The sequence below is a fragment of the Poromitra crassiceps genome, assembly GCF_964638095.1.
Source record: "Poromitra crassiceps genome assembly, chromosome: 11".
NCBI classification, from domain to species: domain Eukaryota; kingdom Metazoa; phylum Chordata; class Actinopteri; order Beryciformes; family Melamphaidae; genus Poromitra; species Poromitra crassiceps.
In genome coordinates this window covers 15,892-43,855 of record NC_139643.1, presented here as the reverse complement: position 1 = coordinate 43,855, position 27,964 = coordinate 15,892, and the positions used below count along the sequence as shown (strand labels likewise).

The 27,964-nt window shown below is 43.9% G+C and overlaps 1 protein-coding gene across 1 annotated transcript in view; it reads right to left on the bottom strand.

The window, feature by feature from the left end:
• LOC310784657 (uncharacterized protein) overlaps positions 1-24,314 on the bottom strand; it is a 73,023-nt gene extending 48,709 nt beyond the window's left edge. Inside the window, exons 1-5 of the mRNA XM_083645674.1 lie at positions 24,290-24,314; positions 21,206-21,329; positions 20,898-21,008; positions 20,519-20,629; positions 12,380-12,490 (exon numbers count right to left, since the gene is read on the bottom strand). Of these exons, the coding sequence (XP_083501800.1) occupies positions 12,380-12,490; positions 20,519-20,629; positions 20,898-21,008; positions 21,206-21,230 (358 nt within the window). The 5' untranslated portion in view covers positions 21,231-21,329; positions 24,290-24,314. The remainder of the gene's footprint in view (positions 1-12,379; positions 12,491-20,518; positions 20,630-20,897; positions 21,009-21,205; positions 21,330-24,289) is intronic.
• Positions 24,315-27,964: the final 3,650 nt, after the last annotated feature.

Sequence of the window (27,964 nt, the reverse complement as noted above, 5' to 3'; positions counted from 1 at the left end):
GACCACCACTCTTCAATTTGGACCGAGCGAAGTGACTTCACGACATACTTGGTAAGTGGCGTGCTGCAGTGCGCTAACGCTACCCTTTTCAATAAACAAGCCAGACATAAATTAGCACGATTAACATTTTATTTTAAGCTATCGCTAGGCTGCTCGTTCTGGCCTGCTAGCGTGTAGCTACCGGTAGCTACCCACCCATATATCAGTGGTAGCTCACGTGTCTACACGCTAACTCAGTGCTAGCCTCGCCTGTTTTTGTGTGTTATTTTGTGTGTTATTCGCCACCAGCTATTCGCTTTATATGGACCGTAGCCTATAGCATAAAATGTTTTTTCACGCTATTTCACATTTAGAGATGCGTGCTTCCGTTGTTCTGGCTTGTAGCCTAGCCTAGCCTAGTCAGACTGTCCCCGCACGTGTTGTGGACTGAAGGACCTCTAAACTGTAAGTTAGACCACAGACCCCCATTTGATAAGATTTTGTCCAATCCAGGGTCCCCATCTGGTAATATTTTTGCATTTAGATGTTTTATTACAGAAACTGTATGAAACCAATGACCAAAACAGTCATACTTTCTGTGTTGCCTATGGAATTAGAGCAAAAATAAATTATCCCCCTTGTTGCTGGGGACCCCTGGTTGCCCCTCAAGGACCCCACTTTTGAGAACCACTGAACTACATCACCAAAAACATTGTTGTCTGGCACACAGGAACCGACAATGTAACTTTGAGCAGTGGTTCTCAAAATATTACTACAAATGTAACTCCTTTCAGACATGTCGTCCATTCACCGGCACAAAGGGATGCTTTCCAAACTAAGCACTTTTCTATGGCAGTAAAAAAAAAAAGCCCAAAAGAAGGCACCAGAGTAAGTTAATTATTTCTGAGTAGTTTAGTGTCTGCCCTGGTACCCGCCACCTTTGTCACTCTCCATGAGTTCCCAAAATTCCAAAAGAGTTGGAAAATATCGGATAATCAAATATGCACCCCTAATTCTTGCATCCCCTTTATTCTCTTCAGGCTTTGTGTTTAAAGTTATAAAATGTGGCCATTAAAAACAGCATTAAAACATGCTTGTATGAAGGTGTGAGCCTCTACTTGTCTAAGCAGCGTTTGTCCCCCTCAGCTGAGCAGTACCAGGAACAACCGACAGCAATCCAACGGCACCGCCATTGCCAACAGCACACAGGTAAGACAAACTGCAATTTAATCGTAATCCCTGATTGGTCCAATTACATTTCTGGAAACACTGTGTCCTGGTGGAAATCCAGACTGATCCGTGGAGCAAAACAGAAGGCGATTTCACATGACCCAGATGGTTTAACCGGGCTAGAAATGATTATGATTTTTGCTTGATATTTTGGTCACTATTGGTCAGCACAGTTATGTTACTTTTTCCTTCTCAAACTACTTTCTACAAGTGGTGCTCTATTCCTTCATAAAGTATTGACTGTCATAGACTGTGTTGCATAGTTGATTTCTCTACTTTTGACAAAATGTGATATTTTAACACGTTCACTGCCAATGACGAGATATCTCGTCTTACAAAATCCAATGGTTGACTGCCAATGACGAGATATCTCGTCTTAAAAAAAAAAAAAAAATTGACGGTGGGACGTGGATCAAAGCCCCCCACGTCTCCTATAAAATTATTGGAGCCACCGAACGTGTACAACCCATTCCACCGACCCACTAAGTGGCGACAGTGCCCTCCAAACTAGAAAAAGCAGAGCCAAAACTGCAGGGGAACGCGCGATGAAACCATTCTCATACTGTAGAATGGATTGGCGAAAACGCTTTCGCTTTCGCGCTGATTGCTGGCGGTGAGGGATTGCAAATTTGCATAATAGATTACGGGTGGAACACACTTTGAAACACGCAGCATAAATAAGACCAGAATCGCAAAAGCTTCATCAAAGCTCTCAACCGAAACCGCAAGAAACGAGCGAGCCCATCCAGACTTGCCCAGCGGCCGCCAGCAGACAGGAGCAGCAGCAAAGCAGTGAGCCTGGTGACGCGAGGTTACAGCAGCAGAAACGAGCTTGTGATACGCCCGCTGCAGCCAAGAAGACACACACGGAGGGAGGAGTTTGAAGGAGAGGGGTGTTTCCTGCTGTTATGGAGGAAATTACTGTTCAAAACTATTGTTTAGATGTCTGATGTCTTACTGATGCCAAAAATGAATGGTTAAAGTGACTGTTCTATCGAATTTCACAAAAAGCCATTTATCTCAGAATAAATTTTCAGACGCTGAAACCATGCTGTATTCAACTGCTAATGCTTACATAACTACTAACTCTACAAACTAACTCTTTTAGACAGAGAAAGCACACATTCAATTTGTTCTTTTGAGATATTGTGTGTTCACAAAATCCTAACAGAAAAGAATCCTCGGCTCTTGAAAGATGAGCCAGAATCCTCAAAAAAAAACCTTGGCAGAAGCTAACTACAGTATTGAAAAACGGCTGGCAGTGAATGTGTTAAGTCGCAATGGAATGATTAATTGATTGAAATCTTTAGTTATCCCCGTGGGGAGATTCAGGTGTCTAAAAGCGTCTGCTAAATAATGTAATGTAGGCACTGTTTGTCCCCTCAGTGTTCACAGCCGAACAGTGCCAGGAGCAGCTGGCCCTGAATCTGACGCAAATCAAAAACAGCTGCAACAGCACTGCCAATAGCACACAGGTAAGCCAATCGACATAGCTGAATCCGATCCTGAGGCCCTGATTGGTCCAATTACAAGCAACTGAAATCACTTCAACTGATATACATCAAATTCAAAGTTAAGGTAGAGGGATGCTCTTATTACCCAGCTGCTGTCAGCATGTGTTATATCAAATACCCAAATGCCTGAAGTTACAAATGTAAGCGTCAGGATTTTTCTTCAAAGTATGTCTGATAATCGAGATTATAGCGTATCTCCAAATCCCAACCCTTCCCCTCATCCCTCACCCATGCTCATCATCTCCCCCCCCCCCCCCCCCCCCCACTATCACCCATCCTCTACTTGTCCCCCTCCCTCCTTGTGTCTAAAAGGGTTTGCTCCTCCCGGGCAGTTGGACTGGCCTGCGGCCACTACCTCAAGCCAAGCTCAAACTAATTCTACACTGCTGTTATTTAAGGGTTCGGAATATGGACTCCAACCATCATGGATTCTAATTATCTTCGGAAATGGAGGGCAAGAAATGCAAAAATCAGTGCTTTAGCTGACTGATGCTGAACCAGAGGCTTCTGATACACATGTGGGTTCTGACACGTCTGAAAATGAGGGTTCTGACCCCTTCATACATGAGGGGTCTGACACGTCCGCACTCGAGGGACACAGTGGATTTCCCATGCATGAGGGTTTTGCTGCTTCTGTGGAAGAGGGCACAGGTAACACCTCTGCACTTGAGGGACACAGTGGATTGTCCACACACCATGATTATGCTGCTTCCGCAGAACATGATCCAACAGACTCTGATGAAGATGATGATTTTGGCTATATGGAGCATCCCATTTCCAGTGACTCTGAACCAGAGCTTGTAGATGTAGAATCCGATTCGGAAGATGAAGTTCCTAATTTAGCTAAAGATTTGTCAGATTGGGCCGTACACACCAACCAATCACACAGAAATGTAAATGAACTTCTCAGTGTTCTCCGAAAACATGGCTCTCAGCTCCCCAAAGATGCCCGGACCCTACTTTCCACACTGCGCGCTGTGACTTCTGTTGAAAAATGCAACAGACAGTACATATACTATGGCCTGGAGACATGCATATTAAAACACATTAGAGAGCGCTCAAATTTCAGAGGAGACATCAAATTAATTTTAAATGTCGATGGTGTTCCTCTTTTCAAATCATCTAAATTGCAATTCTGGCCGATATTGGTAACATTTAAAAATTCTGAACCATTCCTGGTTGCACTATTTTGTGGAACAGAGAAGCCCAATCCAGTTGAGGATTATTTGCAGGACTTGGTTGAGGAAATCAAGGCGCTCCAACAAAATGGCATACTTCATCAAGGCACCATGCACAAGGTTGAAGTTAAGGCCTTTGTCTGTGATGCCCCTGCAAGAGCATTCCTAAAGTGCATTATTGGACACACTGGATTTCAAGGGTGCGAGCGGTGTGTGGCAACTACCATTAGTGTCCAGAGGAGAGTCACCTACCCCTCAAAAGACACGTTTGAGTCCAGGTCGGATGTGGGCTTCGATCAACTCCGCTATGCAGGCCATCAGAAAAGCCCATCACCCCTCAGCAGTGCTGGAGTTCTGTGTGTTCAGGGATTTGCCTTGGACTAGATCCACCTTGTTTGTCTTGGCGTGGTGAAAAGAATGCTGATATATCTGTTGCGTGGACCAGCTGAGTGCAGGCTCGCACCACTACTGAGGCAGGAAATCTCAAATCGGATGCTAATGCTGTGGGGTACCATGCCAACAGAGTTTGCAAGGCAACCCCGTGCTTTGCATGAAGTGGATCGCTGGAAGGCAACAGAGTTCCGGCAGTTCCTGTTGTACACAGGACCAGTTGTTCTGCAGGACATCTTGGTGGATGACTCCTATGTACACTTTTTCTCATTGACGGTGGGTATGTCTTTTCTTCTGGAGTCTGATGCTCAGAAGAGAGAGGCATATCGTGGTTATGCTGCCAACCTTCTGAAGCACTTAGTGGACAGGTGTGAAGAGTTATATGGACCAACGTTCACAGTTTACAATGTCCACAGTGTGCAGCATTTGCATGAAGATGTAACACACTTCAAGTGTTCACTGAACGAGGTGTCGGCTTTTCCATTTGAGAATCACCTCCAGGTCTTAAAAAAAATGGTGAGGAACAGTAACAACCCGATCACTCAGGTAACTAAAAGGTTGGCAGAGAAGGAAGGCCACCAAAGGCCCACAGGACGCCAAAAACAGACGGCCCGATATGTGTCTATCAAAGCACGTGACTGCTGCTTTCTCCTGAAGAATGACAGCTATGCCTTTGTTCGTCAGAAAAGACCTGATGGAACTCTTGTTGCTGAAGTCATTAGGAAGGATGACACACTGGACTTATTCAAGAGTCCCTGCAAGTCCAAACTCCTCGACATAATTTATGTCAAGACCCCCATGGACAAAGCAAAAAGATTTCTCTTACAGCAGAAAGACTTGCACAGAAAAACAGTGTGCCTTCCGTACGCAGGCGGGTTCGCCGTCTTCCCCCTTCTCCACGATATGGAATGACTATTCATTTTGGTAATTATTACAAATTTTATATTGGTGTGTTTTCTTTGGGAAATGCTACACATATTAACACGTTCACTGCCATTGATGAGATATCTCGTCTTTAAAAATCCAACGGTTGACTGCCAATGACGAGATATCTCGTCTTAAAAAAAAAAAAAAAAAAATGACGGTGGGACGTGGATCAACGCCCCCCACGTCTCCTATAAAAAATATTGGAGCCACCGAACGTGTACAACCCATTCCACCGACCCACTAAGTGGCGACAGTGCTCTCCAGACTAGAAAAAGCTGAGCCAAAACTGCAGGAGAACGCGCGAGGAAACCATTCTCTCATACTGTAAAATGGATTGGCGAAAACGCTTTCGCTTTCGCGCATTATCGCGCTGGGAGCTGGCGGTGGGGGATTGCAAATTTGCATAATAGATTATGCGTGCAACACACTTTGAAACACCGGCAGAAAGCCCACAATCGCACGCAGCTTCATTGCAGCTGAGCTCACAACCGAAACGACTCATGCAGACTCGCCCAAAGAGCAGCTGCCAGCAGCCAGGCAGCACAGACAGACAGAGCCTCGCTTGTGACAAACGCTGCAAAGCCACCAGAGACACACCCACGGAGGGAGGAGTTTGAAGGAGAGGGGGGTTTCCTGCTGCTATGGAGGAAATTACTGTTCAAAACTATTGTTTAGATGTCTGACGTCTTACGCCAAAAATAAATGGTTAAAGTGACTGTTCTATCGAATTTCACAAAAAGCCATTTATCTCAGAATAAATTTTCAGACGCTGAAACCATGCTGTATTCTACTGCTAATGCCTACATAACTACTAACTATACAAACTAACTCTTTTAAACAGAGAAAGCACACATTCTATTAGTTCTTTTGAGATCATTTGTGTTCACAAAATCTTAGCAGAAAATAATCCTCGGCTCTTGAAAGATGAGCCAGAATCCTCAAAAAAAAAAAACTTGGCAGAACCTACCTACAGTATTGAAAAAACGGCTGGCAGTGAATGTGTTAACACTGCGAGGCCAGGACAAATCTTGGAACTTGGAGGATTTAACTTTTTATTGGATGGAAAAAGGGTAACCAAATGTGCATTAATCACATCATATAAATTACAGCCGTTGTGGTCCATAAAAACCAATTTGCAATAATGTATGTTGCTGCATAATGGATAAGCCAGACTGTCTCTTCTACATTCTTCGAATGCAGCTTAAACAGCCTGTAATTCACGCCCACAGAACATTGACAAATTAAGTGGGGGGGGGGGGGGGGGGGTTCAAACCGGAGGAAGTTGGAACCGATGCAGGTGATGGGAGAAATACGCACGGGTGTCCCGCCTAAGGCCAATCAACTTAGGCGGGACATCCCCCTCTCATCGCTCATTATTTTCCCTGAACTTCCCTTCCCGTTTTGACCATGTTTTCCGTGCTTGAATTACAGGCGTTTAGGCGGAAGCATTTAGTAAATTGCCAGAGACAACAGTATGTCTTACGAGACTAGGTCATCCCTAATTGTTATCCAAATTCTCTTCCCAGGTGATGGCTTTAAGGTTGGCGAGGAGACTGAGGAAGAAAAAGCAATTTGAGGGTTTCCTTACAGGTGAGTTTATGTCGTGCTGTATCATAAAAGCTACTTTACCTTGCATATGCAATAGATTGTATAATAGCTGCTTCCAAATACCATCTGTGCAGTTATAATAGGCCTCTATAAACTCAATGCAGCTTATCTTTTGATAGGTGATTCTGCTGAGTTATCACCAGCTTCCCCCAAAAAAACAGGATGAAGCAAATCCTTCACGTGAGTAATAAGTGACGTAATCAGTGACTCTCAAACTTCTTTAGTTTCAGTAATCATTACTCACTTGCCCTGAATTCTGAATCAAAAGTACCTTTTACCCAACAACTGTAGAACATTTAGCTCAGAAAACTTCAAGAGAAAACTATACTGTACAAAATATGAATATGAATTATTTGAAAGTTTCATCGATGTTCCATGATTTATATTCTTAAATGTCAAGTTTTCCCCTTTCTCTCAAGTACTGCCTGTAGGCACATGTTGTAGGCACATGTTGTACGCCTGTAGGCACATGTTGAACAGAGACATCGTACCAGAGAGCTGGAGCTGATCTCCCAGACCCACCAATTACTTTTAGGATACCTCCCAAACCGCCAGCTCCATCCACTCAAACACATGAGTAATGTGGGACATTGATGAGATTTTTCAATGTTGTGATGTGTTCATATTGAATTTTTAACATGTGATGTATTTAGCCCAGGGTACAGCTAACTGAAAATCTTATTTTCAATACAGAGAGTTCAAAGCAGTTAACCCATAAGGCTGCTCGGCCCGTGCCACCATCCAATCCACCACGTGAGTAATACAGGACATACAAATTACATTTTTCATACATGTTGTGATAAGTTCATATTGGATTTGTTGTTATACTGGTGTACTTTAGACTCCTGAGTACTACAAACTGAAGTCTGGTTCCCCAAACAGCACAACAGGTTGCAGAATGGTCTATGGACCTTTTCGCTAAACCATCATCCCAGGGCACCAATCTCCCAGACCCAAAGAATACATTTAAGAGACCTTCCAAAACGCCAGCTCCATCCACTCAAACACGTGAGTAATGTGGGACATTGATGAGATTTTTCAATGTTGTGATGTGTTCATATTGAATTTTTAACATGTGATGTATTTAGCCCAGGGTACAGCTAACTGAAAATCTTATTTTCAATACAGAGAGTTCAAAGCAGTTAACCAAACATGCAGTCTTAGGCAGTCTTAATCGTAGGACAACTGCCAACCTGCCACCACCATCCAATCCACCACGTGAGTAATACAGGACTAAGATTTAAGTTGTCATATTGAATATTTTCTTATACTGGTGTACTCTGGACTCAACAAGTAAATGAAAGTCTGGGGTTTCCCAAAACAGCAGAACCTTTGGATTTGTCTATGGACCTGTCAGCCCAACAAGAAGTCTCTCCCAATCTCACTGGAAATTGTGCTCTTATTAGAAGTTTATGACTCTAACACATGACATGCTACTGCAGGACTTTTTCTGTCCCCCAAAGACAGTCTATTTGAGACCAACCTTTCACCTGTAGTCCCTTCACCTGTGGCAACATCCCCCATAACAGGTACACTCTAACCACTGATAAAATACTCATGCTGTGGAATTAAAAGAAATACAGAAATGTTTACAGGCCTTAAAGGGATAGTTTTCAGCTTTGGATGTTTGGTGGTATAAGGTAATTATTGATAGTCAGTTCCCTGCATAGTCAGTGTGTTCCCTGCAGTAGATGGTGGTTGGCGCGCCGCCAGTTTGGAGTAAGAGTAACGTTACTACTGGCAAGGACGCAAAACATTGTACTGCTAACAGTGGAGCCACACTTGCAGGATGTCTCTACTGCCCATTCACTTTGTCTTGAACATGCTGCTCATCGCCTTGCAAAGCATGCTGGGATACCTGGTGACGTGATCCAATACAAAGTGAATGGGCAGCAGCAACAGTCTGTGTCAAACGTCGTGCAAGTGTGGCTGCAGCGTGAGGAGGGGGGTTAATCAGAAAAACATATTTTAGGCACCTAAAAGAAGGCCCACCCCAATAAATCAATAGCTATACTTATAAGATTTTCAGCAATTAGCCGGCACGGTTGCGCTTGGCATCTACATCTGAACGGTTGAAAAGAGAAACAGCTGGTCTGCAGCACAGCAGTACAGTGTGTGACAGTGCTGGAAATGGAAATGAAACTAAAGTGGAAACTTATATTGTTGTGTTTCGGTGGACCTTATTTTAGGTGACTAAAATATGTTTTTCTGCAGGCCCCCTCCACACATTGTTTGTCTTCAGTGCCAATACCACTCTTTGTTCAAATGGGAAGAGTGCCAACCGTTATCTACTGCAGACACTGTAATACACTTGACTATAAGTAGCTCATACAACCCTATTTCAAAACATCTGAAATCTCCCTTTAACAGGACAGTATTTGGAATTCACCTTCCTCCTATCAATGAAACTAGAAATTAATTTATCATCCTGCTAGACAAGGATATAAACATGATATAAAGTGGGACTGTTTGTTTACTGGATTTGCTACTGACACACAAATTAATTCACGGCCCCCCACACACAGGTCTGCAGCTATATAGAAAGGCACTGGGGAAAAACAACAACAAAAGCATTCCAAAAAGAGGTATGTAACCACCACCAGTGCACTACAGTCATGTATAAAGATGTCTATTAATCTATCATATCATATAGTAAACCTCTGCATCAAGCGATCCACCGGCCGGGTCTCGGGTCAATTCTAAAGAAGCCACTGCGGGTCGGGTATGGGTCTCTGACATTGAAATGCAGGGTCCAATCCGATTAGTGGCTATCACAGTATTCAATCACCCCTTGTTCCATCGTCAAATAACTAATTAGAAACCAGTGTATTGGAAAAATTTGCACTTGGACCTACAAGAGGTATTCAGGTATGCCTGGACCCCCGGATATATCTGACCCCCGACCGGGTCCCTTGTCCATTCGAAAGACGTGACTTTGGGTCCAGTCTGGGGCTGACATTTAACGTGTTTGGCCGGGTTCGGGTCTCCGCTTTTATTTCTAATAATAGATGGGTGCCTTTGGGTCCGGGTACAAATCTCCCTGGTCCATTAGGGTCTGGGTCTGTCAATTTGGACCCATGAAGACCTCTAGGTCCAAGTGCTAGTCCATTCCTATGATTTGCCGCTAATAACCACATTTTTGATGATTTGTTCATTGATAATGCAGGAGGACCATCAGAGGTTTAAAGGTAAGACTACACAATTGCACCGACATCACTAGTCCTTCTATCCTGCCAATGTAAAAATGTGCCTTAAAACCCCCCTCCAGTCAACCAGTATGTTTAAATGCACTTAAAAAGTCTAATTATTGTGTTAGTCTGCCTAAAACAGGACTTTTGAAATGCATGTAAACATGTTATCTCGACTGAAATCAAAGTTATAAAAGTCCGACTAACGCACCCAGATAATGCGATTGGGAGTCGATTTACTCCTGCATGTATACAGGCCAGTCGGACTGGAAACATGCGCTAACGTGCTTTGACCCGGAAGTCGGACAGGGTGTAAAACGGTTGTTAGCGGCCACTGAGCGATTAGCTAAAGCTAAATGTGACTTTCATTGATGTGTTCGCTAAATCTTTTTTATTTTATTTTTTTATTTAACCTTTATTTATCCAGGTTAGCCTCATTGAGATTAAGAATCTCTTTTTCAAGAGGGACCTGGCCAAGAAAAGCAGCATACAATTACACAAGTTGCAGACGCCACAACAAACATCTCATAACATTACAACACTACATGGTACACACACACATTCAGTGATTCATAAAAGCAAGTTAAACTATGAAGAAAAAAAACAGTTGCAACTTTCACCAACTTTAATCTGTGTCTAGAATTTTTCTTTTCATGGAATATCTTAGTTTCAGCTGTATTGAGCACACAGGGGGCAGCTTTGTGTTACGTGACCATCCCTGCATTTGAACGGTTCATCGGTGCTCTCTGAGCACATAAACACACCCTCGCTCGACCACATGTACACAGAACACAGCAAAACAATGTCCTATCACTTAAATACAGAGGGTGCAGCGTCTCTCAACATAAACGCACTGCCATACTATTATATAGGCCAGAAGTGATCGTTTTGAGGGCAAACGTTTGTATAATTATATCATCTTTTTTTTTATGAAATAGCTCAATAACCTGTCTATCTCCAACAGCAGTCAACACAGCACAGCTATTTCCCAAGTCAAAATCATCCGATTTCAGCTGCTCAATATAATATAGAGCAAATAAATCTCTCCTATGCACCCACCCTCATGCGTAAAGCAAGCAAGCGCACGCACACACACACACACACACACACACACACACACACACACACATAGACGCACACGCACACACACACACACACACACACACACATACACACACACACACACACAAGGTGCGCACGGTGGCGCAAGTTAACGCTTCACAATAACACAGCTTCACAATAGCACATAACTTTCTCATGTGTGTAAAGCGTGAACTGTGTGTCACACACACACGCAATGTGCGAATGGCAGCGGAAGCAGCAAGCATGATAGCCTATTAAGTTATATATAATCAGCAGATTTCTGTATTACAACTAGAGAGCGAATAGCCTAATATTCGTACCTTTCAGAAGTGTACACGGCATGCCTTCATCGCAGCAAAGGTCCTAACTGCCTCCTCCATGTCGATTTTCTGTGCCAAATCATGTTCAATGGAAATGGTGGCCAGTCCATTCAGTCTATCTTGTTTCATTGTGCTCCGAAGGTAATTCTTTATTAGTTTCAACTTGGAAAAACTGCGTTCTCCCGAGGCAACTGAAACGGGGAGGGTGAGAAGCACTCGTAATGCTATAAAAGGCTTTGGAAAAACGGATGGCATCTCATTTTCACAGATGAACTTCAGTGCATCTAGTGGTTTAGTTCCAGCTGATAGACGTCTGCTCAAGCCTCTCAACTCCGCAAAAAGTTCCTGTCCGTCAATATCTCTGGAGTCGCTGTGTGTCAGGGCTTTTTCCAGTTTGGTGCATTTTTGGAGAACATTTTTATCCTTGATGGATGCAATATGTTTAACTGGTGCCTTTGTTTCTCGCTTTGTCGTTGTGGCATTGTTGGGGTGAGGGTAGGCCACCGTGGGAGCAGTAGGCGGGTGCTGCAGGTGCATGAAGCCCAGTCATTGGTGCAGCGCCACATTGACCCATTCCTCAGCAAATTACTATAAGGCAGAACATGTGACCAACCAACCAGCAACCACGAACCACCACAGCTATGTTGTTTATTTTATTTTGGTTTTATTGTGTGGGTTTGTTTGTTTTTTCTGCCTCATCTTGCCGCCCCCACAAGGTGGCACCATAGGCGGTCGCCTATGTCGCCTATATGCACGACCCGGGCCTGATTATTGGGGTCTATTATGTTGAAAGGTATTGCATTGTCAGTCAAATATTATTACAATATCAGCCAGGACATTTTACTACATTATTGGTGAAGTTATTACATTACTTGGTTTATTACCTTTTTGATCAAGTTAAGTGCAGATTTTACTACATTTTCATGATATTATTGTGTTATTGAGTGTTACAGTCCTCTTACTTTGTGTCTGGGGGTCCAGGTTCATTACTGAACTGTGGAGGTCTGCCTTTAGAGCGGTCACTCTTACAGCTGGGTGCTGGAGACTCTGCTCTCTGCCTGTGGTACTGACCTCTGGAAACACAAATGTTTAATATCATCATTAGTTCTAGTAAAGACAGACAACAATGCGTTGTCACACTGTTACTGTTTCTGTCCATCTGGAGGAGAACAGCTGCTTCTGTTATGATCCTAATCTGCACTTTAACAATCAAGTCAATTTATTACAGTACTAGATTATAAAGTCAGTTTGCTTGGACTCAGGCCTGGTGTTGTGTTGTGTTGTGTTGTGTTGTGTCGTGTCGTGTCGTGTCGTGTCGTGTCGTGTCGTGTCGTGTGTGTTGTGTTGTGTCGTGTCATGTCGTGTTGTGTGTGTTGTATCGTGTCGTGTCGTGTTGTGTTGTGTGTGTTGTGTCATGTCGTGTCGTGTTGTGTGTGTTGTGTTGTGTCGTGTTGTGTCGTGTCGTGTTGTGTTGTGTTGTGTGTGTAAGGCCTGTGTGTGTTCTGGGCGGTTCCCAGAAGCACACTCCTCAAGTTTGAACTCAATGGGAGGAATGGTCCATGAGGTAAACCACTTTTTGTGTTGCCAGTAGGTGGCACTATGCTGAATTGCACCAAATCCGGGACTGAACTCCGCCAGGTCCCCCTAAGCGCACTCCCCAAGATTGAAGTTGATAGGACAACCGGTTCTCAAGATAAACAACTTTTTGTGTTTGCCAGTAGGTGGCGCTATGCAGAGTTTGTGTGTGTTTGTGTGGCGGGTGGGGGGGTGTCTGTGTGTTTGTGTGTGTGAGGGTACACTCAAGGATATATTTGCTGAACATAAATATGCTATACGTTCTAACAATCCTAACTACCCTATGGCCAATCATTACAAACCTGCTGGACACACACATTGTAACTGACCAAGAATCATGGCAATAGAAGTCATCCTCAAATCTATCAGAGGACGGGACAGACTCAAACATCTTCTCCAAAGATAAACTTTTTGGATTGTTACCCTAAGAGCAACTTTTCCTGGGGCCTGTACTACGAATGTTCTATAAGAAGATCCAGGATCTGTCCCTTGATCTGGTTTGTCTAAACCAGATCAGCTCGATTGTAGTTAACTTGTACTACGAACCTCGTTTGCCACTGGTTTAGTGGAACCAGGTTTTTCTAATCAAGTTGAGAGCGCGTGCACATGAAAATGCCCGTGCACATGAGCTCGTGCCCGCAAAAGAGGCATGGTTTTTAACAACTAGCCAATCACAATGCAATATGGACCGCTCCAGCTCAGCACCATAGCTTTTACAGCACCAGACACGGCTATTTCCTCGTTCATTCAAAGCCATCTACTACTATGTCAGAATCAAAATCCGCATTGGATATTATTAGTCTGTTCCCGAATGACTGTCTAAAGTTACCACTTTTATTCACATCAGTCATTTATTTGAAGAGCGGTTTCTGCCTCCACGTATCCTACAGCAGCTGAATTCACCCTCTCAATAAACTGCGAGTGGAAGTAATGTGTAATGTCTCAGTCCAAAATCCGTAGCCTGTGTATAGACCAATTAGGCTCAACGAATAATAATTATGTCATGATGTGTTTAGTCACACTGATTGAATAATTCCTATAGGCTATCAATAAAAAAAAGAATGATAATAAAATTAAAAAAGGCTTCTGAACTGAATCGACACGGTACGTGCGGGCATAGATTTCATTTATAAAAAATAGCCTATTTTGTGGTCACATATATTGTCAGCAGTCGCATATCTCCATATTTCATATAATGATGCTGGAAATATGAAGTTCAATGACATCATACAGGCCAAAAGCAACACAGTTGCAGCTGCAAAATGCAGGAGTAGCCTAGATATGAATCATCTTAACTCATTCATGGCCAGTTTAGGACTGCCAATATTTAGCACAGGCCAAAGATTTTCATAATTGTTGGTCATCTTTCAAGACCCACAGTAAATTATCTATTAGCACCAAAGTGATTTGCAATACCTCAAAATAAGGATGTACGTCTCTGGGTTCACCAGGAAAAAAAAGTGAGCTTTTAGCATGTTCTGTACTCTACTTATAGCCATTTATATACACCCTGTTTTCACCAAAAAGGTCTCTCTGAGAAGACAAACAGGAGAAAAGGCCATTTTTGTAAAGCACACAATCTCAGGCAGAACTCGCTCTCAATTCTTTTATTTTGAACTGTATTGACATCAGACATGTAAATATTATTCATTATGACACAAATGACAAAATATATATATATATATATATATATATATATATATATATATATATATATATATATATACATGAAGTGCTTTTTTTACATTCAACAATACAGTTTACTCAGTGTGAGTGAGTGTGCAGACAGACAGACAGACAGACAGACAGACAGACAGACAGACAGACAGACACACAGACACACACACACACACACACACACACAGAGAGAGTTCTGTCCACAGCTGCTGCTGGATCGCACCTCCTTCACCCGCAAATTAGCATAGGAGGGGAACACCCATCTGGTCTGAGATCAGCGTCTAGCCTCCTCTGCCTCTGCATCGTTTTCCTCCTCTCGTTCGGGCTGGGACGAATGCTGCGACACAGGAATGGGTCCGGCTTGGCTTTGGGACCAGGCGCTGGAACCGGATCGATCATGTTCGTCACGGGTTTGACTACCGCGAACAAATCAATCCAGGTTCGCCCTGCAGCAAGGCGACCAGTGCAGTGCGCCGAGGGGCGTTTCAATGGCATTTCTCCTCTGCACAAGGAAGCGCGTTTCTCTGTTTTTCCTCCTGCTCATTTCAAACAACAGCTGCAGTATGTGTTTGATCGCGTGTTGTCGGCTTGTCTTTGAGGCTAGGGACCTGATAACATGTCACAGGCTGGGGAAGTCTTTGAACTACCCGCTGTACTAATAAAAACAATAACACGTCAAACACGTCATTGGCAAGGGGAGGGCTATTTCTGATAACACGTCAAAGACGTCTTTGGCGGTGAATGAGTTAATATGGGATCGCCTGTGTGCAGGTGATCCCATATTAAATTGCTAAGATGTAGTAGGCTATTCCAGCATGTAGGCTATGACCATTTCAATTCCAACCCAACGTCAGTCTCAGCTCCATTGCGCACGGCACCGTGCGCTTTGGAGACGTTTATGTAACCTTTTTATGCCGGTTTAGTGATATTTCTCCACTCACTATTCAGCTGCAATCGATCAGCGGGGTCAAACAATGTATCTAGGGTACTTGAGAGCACAAAAATGAATATATAAAAACATATTCCAAAGTGGTAAGTAGGGCTAATAGCCAACAAGTGCAAGGCTTTAGTCCTTGATTAATTCAACATTACAATTCGTGCTCCTTCCTCGATGGGAAACTCGTCCAGAAAGGGGTTGGCCATTTTTCCAAATTGCTGATTCGATTGGTTCGTGGGCGGTGTATTTAAGGTCTAATCTTATCCTTGCAACTTAACCTGCTGCGGACCAGGTTAAGTGTGAAGCATAAGTTGCTATGGAAATATATGTCGGTAAGAAGTTAACTTGCTTTGTAGTACGGCTAAACCAGGTTTAAACCCAAACTTATCAGGATCAACCTAAATCTTGCTTTGTAGCACAGACCTCTGGTCTAAATGATGACATTGATTTATCTCCATTTTAAGTTTGAAGAGTTTTAATGCTGAATTCCATAAGTCTACTGTGGCTCAATGTGAGCTTGAGATTGTTTTTTGTTCATTTTGGGTTTTTTCTCAGCTACGTATACAGTAACAGACGAGTCAGACAAGTCTCGGAAGGTGACTCTCCTGGGTCTGCGTGTGGTGGGATTCAGCCATTGGTATACGTGGAATTCCGAGACTCGTCCCCGGATTACACCTGCTCCAGCGGAGAGGACTCAGAGGGAGCCGGTCATTCCACCTCGGCCTCCACATCATCAGCCTCCTCTTCATCAGTTTATTTTTAGGCCAAGGCCGTTCAACACAAAAAGGCCGGCACAAACGTGGCTCCAACATGCCCCCCCTCCTGGACGCAGCGCCCCACTTCCAGACCTGCTACCAAACCAGGATGCTCAACTCATACCAGTAATTAACCTGTCTAGTAAGTCCCTCTCCCAGCCCCACCTAGATCTGCTCTCCAAAGGTCTGTCATTTGTGCCCACTGCTAAGTACCAACCTTTCAACACTAGAATTAATGTGCATAAATTAATACGCAAACTCAGACTCAGGTTATACTTTAGACACCACACGAGCACTGACAGTACCCCCCCAGCCCTCGCTCCCCCCTCCTCCTTTACACAACCGGGCAATATAGATTCAGCCATAGAAACATATGGCTCTTTTCCACCACATTTTACAGCCCTGCACAGCCCGTCACCACTCGGCTCTACTTGTTTCAACTCGATGGACGTTCTGTTTCGACCGCCGTTCATCTGCCCCCGCCCACACCTGGTCGTCATAGCGACCGCATATCTGCCGTCCGCCCATGTTCCGAAGTAGGCTATAACAACGTTACAATTGAATCCATACACAGAACTTTTAAACTGTATATTAAATACTGGTGCCTCTACATGACCTACAGTGTGTGTGTGTGTGTGTGTGTGTGTGTGTGTGTGTGTGTGTGTGTGTGTGTGTGGGCAGGATGGGTTAAATGCAGAGGACAAATTTCACCGGCCACCGTCAGCATGTGTGTGTTGTGGCCCTCCGTGCATGTGTTGTAGTGTGTTGTGTGACAATAAAGACGGGCTGCCGTCTGAAAATCTTTTTTTTTTTTTCCGTTTAAAAATCTTTTTTTTTTCGTTTTTTTTTTTTTTTTTTTATAGTTTTTTAATCGTTAATCGTTATTATTATTTTATTTTTTTTAAATCGTGTGTGTGTGTGAGAGAGAAACTGACATGCGCTGCGTGGGGGACGGGCGCGAGGGACGGGGGTTGCGCTAGAGTAAAGCCTCAACCCCAGCGGCCTCTCACCAGGCAAGACCGCGGCTTCACCATAGCGCCTGCGGCCTAGCGGAGCCGACGCAGCACTGAACTACACAAGCGCTTTCTGAGAGCAGCAGACTTGGACAATTGAAACCACCGCCACGATTTTATTTCACCAGAGGCGAAGGCAGCAACACAAACGACTGATGGAAAAGCATAACAGAAGCGAAGGTAAGCCCCCACTAAACTGGTATGCAGCGCTGCATTGACAGTCAGTAGGATAGACAGAGTAAACACGATTCTGCCTGACCAATCAGTCGTCTACAATGTTTTCACGTCACCGTATGAACCCGGGTTCGCAGAATAGAACCCCGACGAGGCAGGGACGAAAAGTAGCACGACTCAGCCCCAAATCAAACCGGGCTGGGCCAGTTTTTACCGGTGGGATGAGACCATTTATTGAGTCGAGCGGAGCGGGACCGCGCTACTACCTGCGGTGGGATTGGGCCAATACAGCAAACTGGTCCACCAGGACATCGCTGTTCTCGAACGGAGCATCCCCCCTGTCAGGCAGAATTTATCCCGCAGGGAAAGAGATGCGCTCTTAGAATTACAATGGGATAATTCCATTGTGATCCGACCTGCAGACAAAGGTGGAGCGGTCGTCTTACAGAACATGTCAGACTATAATGCGGAAGCTATGTGCCAGCTCTCAGATCCCACCACATACAAACACTGTAGCAGCGACCCCGGGCCTTGTACCCGTGTTATTATCAAAACACTGGTTGACGATAGGCTGGCCACATCAACAAGCGGGACCACAGATTCCTTCTGCGTAAACACCACAGGACCCCAGCTCTTTATCTCCTTCCAAAAATCCATAAAAATATCTCCCCACCACCTGGGCGTCTGATTTGCTCTGGGAATGAGTCCCTCCTTGAGCCCCTCTCCAAGTTTGTAGACCAGTATACAGCCTTTCATGCATAGACTACCAGCCTACACCCGCGACTCCTCTGACTTCCTCCACATTATTAATGAATTGGATATAGATGTGTCATCTGTTAGACTGGCCACCATGGACATCGAGTCTCTCTACACTAACATTCCACAACAGGCGGCTATTGAAATCATTAAACAAACATTGACAGGCAGAACATCTGCAACCCCCCCCAATGAATTCATAGCCTCTCTGGCTGAAATTAGCCTATATCACAATTACTTCCTATTCAATGGCGAGTATTATCTACAGACCTCGGGGGTAGCTATGGGGTGTGCGGCAGCGCCTAGCATAGCCAATCTGTACATGGGTGCGTTTGAGATGGACTTTGTGCTGAACCCCAGCGTCAACCCGTTCATCAGCTCCATTAGGCTATGGCGGAGATATATTGATGACATTTTCATAATTTGGCACGTCTCTTCCTCATCCCTGGTTGAGTTCCACACCCTGCTCAACACTTGGAACCCCCACCTCCTTTTCACATTAGACCACCAGCCTGATCGGATCCACTTCCTGGATGTGTCTGTGTACAAACACAACACCAAATTGTATTCATCCATCTACCGCAAGCCCACAGATAGAAACGCTCTGCTCCACGCCACCAGCTATCACCCCTCACACCTGAAAGATAACCTGTCCACCGGTCAATTCATGCACCTGCGCAGACTTTGCAGTGACAGAAGTGATTTTGTTCATGAAGTAACTCACATGAGACTACGGTTCCAGGAGAGAGGATATGGGCGCAGACCCATTTCCCACGCATACAAACGCGCTCTCCATTCCACATTCTTCTGCAGCCCAGAACCTCCGGACCCCAGCCCCCCCAGAGTCACAGCTACCCTCCAATACTCACCCCTCGCCAATAAAATCAAACGATGCCTGCTAAAACATTGGAGAGTACTGCAAGTGCATGAAACATTTACCACTCCCCCCAGAATAGCCTTTACCAGAAACAACAACATCAGAGACAGCCTGGTTAAAACGCTCCACACCCCCTTATCGACTCAACCCACCATTGACTCCCTGCCTCCCCCGGTTGGTCACTTTTCATGTGGACACTGTTCCTGCTGCCCCCAAACCAGCAAAACAAAATCCCTTTCGTTCCCTAACAGGGTTACTGTACAGTTGAAACACCTGCGCATCACAGGGGGTAGTTTACGCTATCGTCTGTGCGTGCCCGCTGCCCCTCTGGTACATCGGCAAGACAACCCGGCCTTTACGCACACGCGTAACGGAGCATAAGAGCGCCATCCGCCGCCGCCACACAAAAGCTCCTTTGGTGGAGCACTTCCTACAACACAACCACTCTGACACTGACCTACGGTTCTGGGCACTGGATATTGTTAGACCGCATCCGAGGGGCGGCGACTTGGACAGATCTCTTCTACAGTCTGAGGCCCGTTGGATTTACTCTCTTAATACTGTCAGCCCTCACAGACCTAATGAGGAGCTGGACCTAACTTGTTTCATATAGCGTATCATTTCCCCTGTTGCTCTCTCTCTCTCCCCCCCCTTCCCTCTCCCACAGGACGTCATTGACTTTGCTTATAGGCTATGTCGTTTTTTTCCCTATAGCCTATATAGGCCATCTTGACTGGTTGCATATAGCCTTCTCTGCAGTAGTGTTTATATCCTCATCTTGTGTTTATATCCTCTTTGTGCGTATTCATGTTGTTATTCTATGCGTGTGTTGCTTTATGATGGCCCAACCTTCAATATGATGTCACAGCACTGCCCACCTCACGTCATTGCCTCTGAACTGTGCCACGTATGTCTCTTATACTCAGGTGCGGTGGCCGACGCCCAGCTATTCCAGCCGGATGAAGACCCTGTGTGGTTGAAATGTGCGTAGCGTTTTGTTTGCCCGTGTACCCTTTTGAAGATATATTCTGTTTGTAACACTGCTGTGTACACGAATATATTACTTCAGGATTAAATACTATTATTCAAAAATTCAAGGAGCTCCCTTCGTAATTTTGTTTACTATTTTGCCTGCTGAGCTGCCTTGGTCCACATCTCTGTGCTCCCTCACTACATTATCAGTAAAATATTATTACAATATCAGCCAGGACAGTTTACTACATTATTGTTGAAGTTATTACATTATTAGGTTTATTACATTTTTGATCAAGTTAAAGTGCAGATTTTACTACATTTTCAAGATATGATTATGTTATTGAGTGCTACAGTCCTCTTACGTTGTGTCTGGGGATCCAGGTTCATTACTGAACTATGGAGGTATGCCTTTAGACCAGTCACTCTTACAGCTGGGTGCTGGAGACTCTGCTCTCTGCCTGTGGTACTGACCTCTGCAAACACAAATGTTTGATACATATCATCATTAGTTCTAGTAAAGACAGACAACAATGGATGTGACGTTGTCACATTGTCACTGTTTCTGCCCATCTGGAGTTTTAGGGTTTATTAAATTTTGTATCAAGTTAAGTGCAGATTTTACTACATCTTCCAGATATTATTATGTTATTATTATTATTATTATTATTATTATTATTATTATTATTATTATTATCATTATTATTATTATTATTATTGTGTTGAGTGCTACAGTCCTCTTACTTTGTGTCTGGGGGTCCAGGTTCATTACTGAACTCTGGAGGTTTGCCTTTAGAGTGGTCACTCTTACAGCTGGGTGCTGGAGACTCTGCTCTCTGCCTGTGGTACTGACCTCTGCAAACACAAATGTTTGATACATATCATCATTAGTTCTAGTAAAGACAGACAACAATGGATGTGACGTTGCACACTGTCACTGTTTCTGCCCATCTGGAGTTTTAGGGTTTATTAAAAAAAATTACCAAGTTAACTGCAGATTTTACTACATTTTCATGATATTATTATGTTATTGGGTGCTACAGTCCTCTTACTTTGTGTCTGGGGGTCCAGGTTCATTACTGACCTCTGGAGGTTTGCCTTTAGAGCGATCACTCTTACAGCTGGGTGCTGGAGACTCTGCTCTGCCCTGCCCTGCCTCCATCTTCTGGAGTCAGTCTGAAACACACACACACACACACACACACACACCTGTTAATCACCGTATTTATTTTAAAATATTATATTTATTTATTTATATAAGTCACTCTGTCGGTTGGTGTGTCAACAAAAATGTCACCACATTTTTCACCCTTGGAGGCCAATATTTTGCATGGATGGAGGTGTGTGTTTGTGTGAAGGTGTGTGTTTGTGTTTATGCCAATTTGATAAAAAGGGGGGGGGGGGGGGTTGAAATGCAGTGTGGCAGAGGATGGGCTGCCCTTACCATCCTGCATTTCACATAGTGGCATAAACACATGGCACAGTTGCATAAATGCTAAGGATGCTGGCTGGGAAGAACGGGAGGATTTCCATGCTGACCCATTGACCACGCATCTATGACAGACACCACCTGAATGTATTGTATTGATGATGTTAGTCCCAATAGTAGCCATTTCATTGTAGTGAACTTTTTAAACTTGACCTCACTGTATACAATGAGCTATTGTGTTCTCTAGACTGTTGTTATTTAGTTTTGTTTATTGTATTACTTTTCTATGTATTGTAAAGCGTCTTTGAGTTCCCCAGAAAAGCGCTATATAAAACTTATGTATTATTATTATTTATTATTAGACTAATCAAAACCTCAGTTGAGAGTTTTAAAAGACAGCTTAAAACTCACCTTTTTTTGAATATTGTGCCTACGGTGTGATTACACTGCGTAACCATGTATAGCAGCCCTTACTGGTTTGCACTTTTAATTTAGCATGTTACACATATATATTTGGGATTATGCTTAGTTATGCCTGATCTGTTTATCTTGATGCTTTGATGAGGCATCATGTCTGTGTTTACCTTGTATACTGTTTGTAGTTGTTCTCATATTATATTGCATTATGTTTTATTTGTATTTTCTTATTGTACAGCACTTTGTGATAGGTGCTATATAAATAAAGTTTGACTTACTTACTCCTTGATGGTTAGGGTGGAGACAGTGAGGATGATAATTCTTCTGAGACTATTTTACCCCTTCCAAATGCTCCCTATATTCCCAACCATTTTTGATTGACTCAAAAAAGATGATTTCACAACATTTGACAAGGAAAAGGAAAGATAGGGTGGATTTTGCTGTTCACAACATCAATGTTTATTACTGGGCAGCCGCAGCACAAGTTAAATCACTAGTTGTATGGATGTCAGATGAATGGCTCAATATAGAAACATCGTCTTCTATCTTGGTACCGCTAAGGGACTGCCCGATATTTACGTGTGTTGGTCAGGGCGCCTGTTCGTGGCGGAAGGGAACTGATGGGAATAGTGTGATCCTTACACATGCTACGTCCTGCGCATGTCCGAAATTGGGCACCACACTCTGTTGGGTTCTCGGCAGCGCACTTCCCAAGTTTGAAGTCAATCAGATGAACGGTTCTCGAGATAAACCACCTTTTGTGTTGACAGTAGGTGGCGCTATGACTATGGGCATGTCCCAAATTGGACACTGCACTCTAGAGATGCATAGGTCACCAGAACCCTCCAGGTCCCGTGGGCTGGCCCGCCCCGCAGGCAGTCTGGGTTGGCAAAATATGAAAATGATTTGCCAACCCGGTGGGGGCGGGGCAGGATCAGAACGTGACAAAGCAACATTATTAAATAATTTAGTTAGAGCAGTGAAACACGCAGAGTAACCCTTGATTAAGACGTGAACTCTCTCTCACACGTACACACAATTCTCGCATAATTCCACGCTACTGCACGACGCCATGACACCCCGTCTTCTGTTATTGTTTTGAGTGTGAGATCCCTAGCAGCAGAAATTTACATATTGTACGTTTAACGTAAAAAAAAACTTTAAATAACTTAAATTTCTATTCTTGCACAAAATATAAATTCAAGCACTTTCAATGACCCATGTCTATTTATGTCTATTTAAAAAAACTTTCAAGGCCTAAATTATTTTCTCAAATTCAGAAACTTTCAAGGATTTCAAGGACCTGTGGAAACCCTGTTTAACTCAGACAGCTCAAAGTCAAGTCAAGTCAGAAACAAGTTGCAGACAGAACAGCTGCTCAGGTTTGGACCAGATTAAAGTGCAATCTGCACACACTGTGGATGCATGCTGCACTGTCATGGATGAAAGTGGAACAAAGAATAGCATGCAGCTTGGTAACCTTTCTGTTTAACATCTGGAACACTGGGAAACCACAGGGCTTATACACTCACAACTGTATACCCCACTAATAGTAGACATACAACAAGACAGGCAGGAGATGCTCGATTCACCCTACCTCTACCAAAAACGAATGCCCTGAAAAGGACGGTAATGTATAGAGCAGTGTATTTGTTGTTATTGGAATAATATACCTAGTAATATAACGATGGCAAGTAACGCATTTTTGTTTAAAAAAAAAGTTAAAACATGCAGTGGTGAATAATGAGATAGCTTTAGGTCATTAAGTATTGTATTTTATTATGTTGAATTGTATTGTATTGTACTGCATTGTGATATGTTATATTATATAACACTACATAATATTCATTCATACTCTTTTTGTAATATATGATATGTAATAGAGTGAGCTGATTCACTCTCTTTTTGTCTTTGTTTGTTATAATTATCAACTTGTCGACAATGTTATTGTATTATGTTTTTTTAATGTGTTTGGACCCCAGGAAGAGTAGGCTCACCTTGGTGCAGACTAATGGGCATCCACAATAAACAATAAACTGTTGTCTTTTTAATTATAATATCTGACAGAAAGATGGCCGCACAGTGTGTCAAACCAACTCAGAAATAATACTGTGTCATGTAGGCCTCCTTCGATCAGATCATCATCTCAGAATTAAAAGATAATTATCTCATTTAATTTGGAAGAACCGGGCTGAGTTTGTACCATGTGAATGCAGTACACATATTTCAGTAGAAAACAGACTCAGAGACTGTTACAGTCAAATAATAATAATGTTGTAATAATACTCACCCTGCCTCCATCTGTGCCTGCTCTGCTCTGTCTCAAAATGTCTGACTGCTTCATGAGCCACAGCGACACACCCAGATGCATACCTGAACAGGTATGTTATCAAACCTGATGCTCTTCATTTTGCATTGTAGGCTACTGTATACATCTGGAGCATCTCCAAATGGGACAGGCCTCACCTTCAAGTGGGACGGACCAGTGACAGGTAGTTTTCCCACCAACTCCAGTGAGAAGCCACTGGCACCTATCCACCTTCTATCTATTTACAGATAAATATGGAACATTTCATAAACAAAGATAACACTAAATGTGATATTCAGCACTAGTAGAAGGCAGCAATCCACTGCTATATATCTAGAGACAGCCGAGTCATATTGTTGTGAGCAGTGAAGGAAGCCACACCCCATCCGTGTTATGAAAACAGGCTTGTTGTTTGCAGCCTGTCTAAGCGCTGGTCCGTCCGCTCGCTCCTTTGTGCGTGTGGCAGTAGCGGAGCGTACACTGGGGCAGAGGGTGCGCCCACCCCGGGCCCACTCGTCAGTGGGCCCCCATCCAATCTTTTTTTTCTTTTCTTTTTTTTGCATGCCAGGCCAGGCCAGGCCAGGCCAGGCCAGGCCAGAGTGTGAGAGCAATTAAATCAATAGACAATAACATTGGTGTGTTTAAAATGAGCTATTCCACTAAAGGCTAAAACAGATTCTAACATGCAAAAAAGGCAAATTTTTCTTCGCTGCCGGCCTTAATTGAAAAAAAAAATATATATATATATATATATATATATATATATATATTGGGATAGGGGGCCCCCCTAAGAGCTTCGCCCCCCCTGGGCTGATAGGGTTGCTCCGCCCCTGGCGTGTGGTGGTGTGGGTGTGGTTGAGTGGTTGACCCCCCGCCCCCATTTATAACTAAACAGAGACTGACAATGCAAGTTCATAATTATTTTATAAATATTACTCTAAAAGCTGCAAGAGTAATCTAGATAGGCTTTTTATCAGACATATTCTCCATTAGAAGTAACTAACAAAACCGTTCAAGTTGAATGAGTGAAATATTAGTCAAACACTGCTTTGTTTCATGAATCAGGTCTCACGCAGGCGCAGAACGTACGTCCTATAGCTGCCAGTCGTGTTTGCTGTGCTGTTTGGTTTTACTGTCACGTATCACTAGAGAACCCAAAAGCACCTGGACAGGTGCAAAAGGTCAATGTTATTTATTGTTCAAAGTGGCAGCGAGGCTCTGGATGGCTTGCTGAGGCAACAGGCAGGCAGGCAGGCAGAGAATCCTGGGAACACAAAAAGGCGTCAGGCAGGCAGACAGACAAGCAAAAAGGGCAACTGAAGGCTAATAGTTAAACCTAAAGACTGGCTGGTTTACAAACCGTCTATGGCTACGTTCCAGCGAGGACTGGTAGGCAGAGAAGGTTATGGTGATGATGATTGGTGATGACCAGCAGGTGTGAAGATTCTCATGAACAGCAGGTGTCATGGATGTGGAGTTGTGACAGAAATTAATAGTGCAACTCCACATGGTGCAACATAAAACAAGTAATAAATTCAATAAAATCTGTACCATGAACACATTCACAATAACAATAAAAAGCCACAGCAATTGTAATGTATGATACCAAGGCCAAAGTGAAAATGCTGAATATTGTATTATAAAAGTGTGAATGCTGTAAACAGAACAAAGAAAGCATTGTTAAAGTGCAGGTATAGCCAAAAGTGAAGTGCTACTGTCTAAAAAAAAAGGAGTTCTTGTGTTTCAGCTGAAGGAAGAGGTTATTGCAGTTGGGAATTTAAAGTGATTTTAGAGTGTGAATGGCTGTGGGTATGAAACTGTTGTTGAATCTGGATGTGTGTGATGTGACAGATCTGAAGCGTCTGCCTGATGGTAGCAGTTCAAACAGATGGTGAGCGTGGTGTGTGGAGTCCTTGGTAATGTTTATGGCTCTGCGGCGGTAGCGTGAACTGGTGATGTCGTCCAGGGAGGGCAGGGGGAGGCCGATGATCTTTTGTGCTGCCTTAATGACACGCTGCAAGGCCTTCCTGTTTGATGCAGAGCATCCTGCATACCACACACACACACACACACACACACACACACACACAGTCTGATGCAGAGCATTCTGCATACCACACACAAATGCCATAGGACAGGATGCTCTCGATGGCGGCTTGATAGAAGGCTAACAACAGCGCAGTGTTCAGGTTGTTCTTCCTGAGTATTCTCAGAAAGTATAGGCGCTGCTGTGCCTTTTTGACCGTTTTGCTGGTGTTGGCTGTCCAGGTGAGGTGAAGGAGATAGTGCCCAGGAAGTTAAAGGTTGTCACTCTCTCTACACACTCCCTGTTGATGTGAATAGGGGCAAGTGCATCCCCCAGCTTCCTTCTAAAGTCCAAAATCAGCTGTTTGGTTTTTGTGGTGTTCAGTGAGAGGTTGTTCACCGAGCAGCATTCTGTCAGTCGCTGGATCTCGTCCCTGTAGGAGGTCTCATGTCCTCCTGTGATGAGTCCCACAACGGTGGTGTCATCAGTGAACTTTATGATGGTGTTGGAGGAGTGGAATGCTACACAGTCGTATGTGTATAGGATGTAGAGTATTGCACTCAGCATGCAGCCTTGTGGGGCGCCTGTACTAAGTGTGATGATGGAGGAGAGAAGGGGACCAAGTTTAACACACTGTTTGTTTGCGGTTGGTTAGAAAGTCCAAAATCCAGAAGCAGATGGGTGGGGGAGGCCCAGGGCGAGTATTTTGTCACGCAGTATGTGAGGGATGATTGTATTGAACGCAGAGCTGTAGTCGATAAACAGCATCCTCCTTAGGCCTTAAGGCTCCGCTCAGCTACCTTAACTAAGATCTAAGTGCTTCACTTAAAGAGCCCTTGATGACACATTTAGATTGCAGAGAATTCTGACCATTTGCAACAGCGCCACCAGCGCCGCTGCTGGCCATTTGGGTGCCCTAAGCATAAATGTTTCCATTGTGCCTCCACCCCCTACCAACAAAAATTCACAAATGCAATTGTGTGTGTGTGTAGAAATCTCACACTTGTACTGATGTCCATCATGACTGGTGACTGAGGGAAACGTGAGTTTGTTTACTGCGTCGCATGTAATTAACGAGGAGATCCCACAACTTTATTTTAAGGGGGCACCGTGGCCAGTTCAAAAATGCCAAACTGGCCGTGTGGAGAGTTAATTTTAGAAGGGGCATTACCAAACTGCGGGGCATCCACCACAATGTCTGTTTGACCGTGGTATTCCTGCTCTGGATGATGCCCTAGCCAACACTTGGTGCCCTATGCTCAGTGCGTTGTGCGCGTGTCGGGAGCGGCGGCCCTGAGCGCCACCCAGAAACAACCGAGGAAACACCACAACAATGTATTCAGATATTTGTTAATAAATGTTTTGTAATTTGAATAAAGGGTACTAGACCCCCTCCCTGTATTTCACACCCTGCTTTTGTGCCAAAAGACCAGCTACAGTACGGTTATCCATTACATCAGTACTGAACCGTGCGGCGATAGGTTTTTCTACCTTACTGTGTTGCCTGCTGTGTGTCTGTCACAGCGCTGCTGTTGTCTGATATTCGAGCCACTACTCAGCCGGATCACCACAGCCGAAAACACGCACAACGTTACCGGATTTCTTCCTTTTTTCAACACCCTCCCTGGACC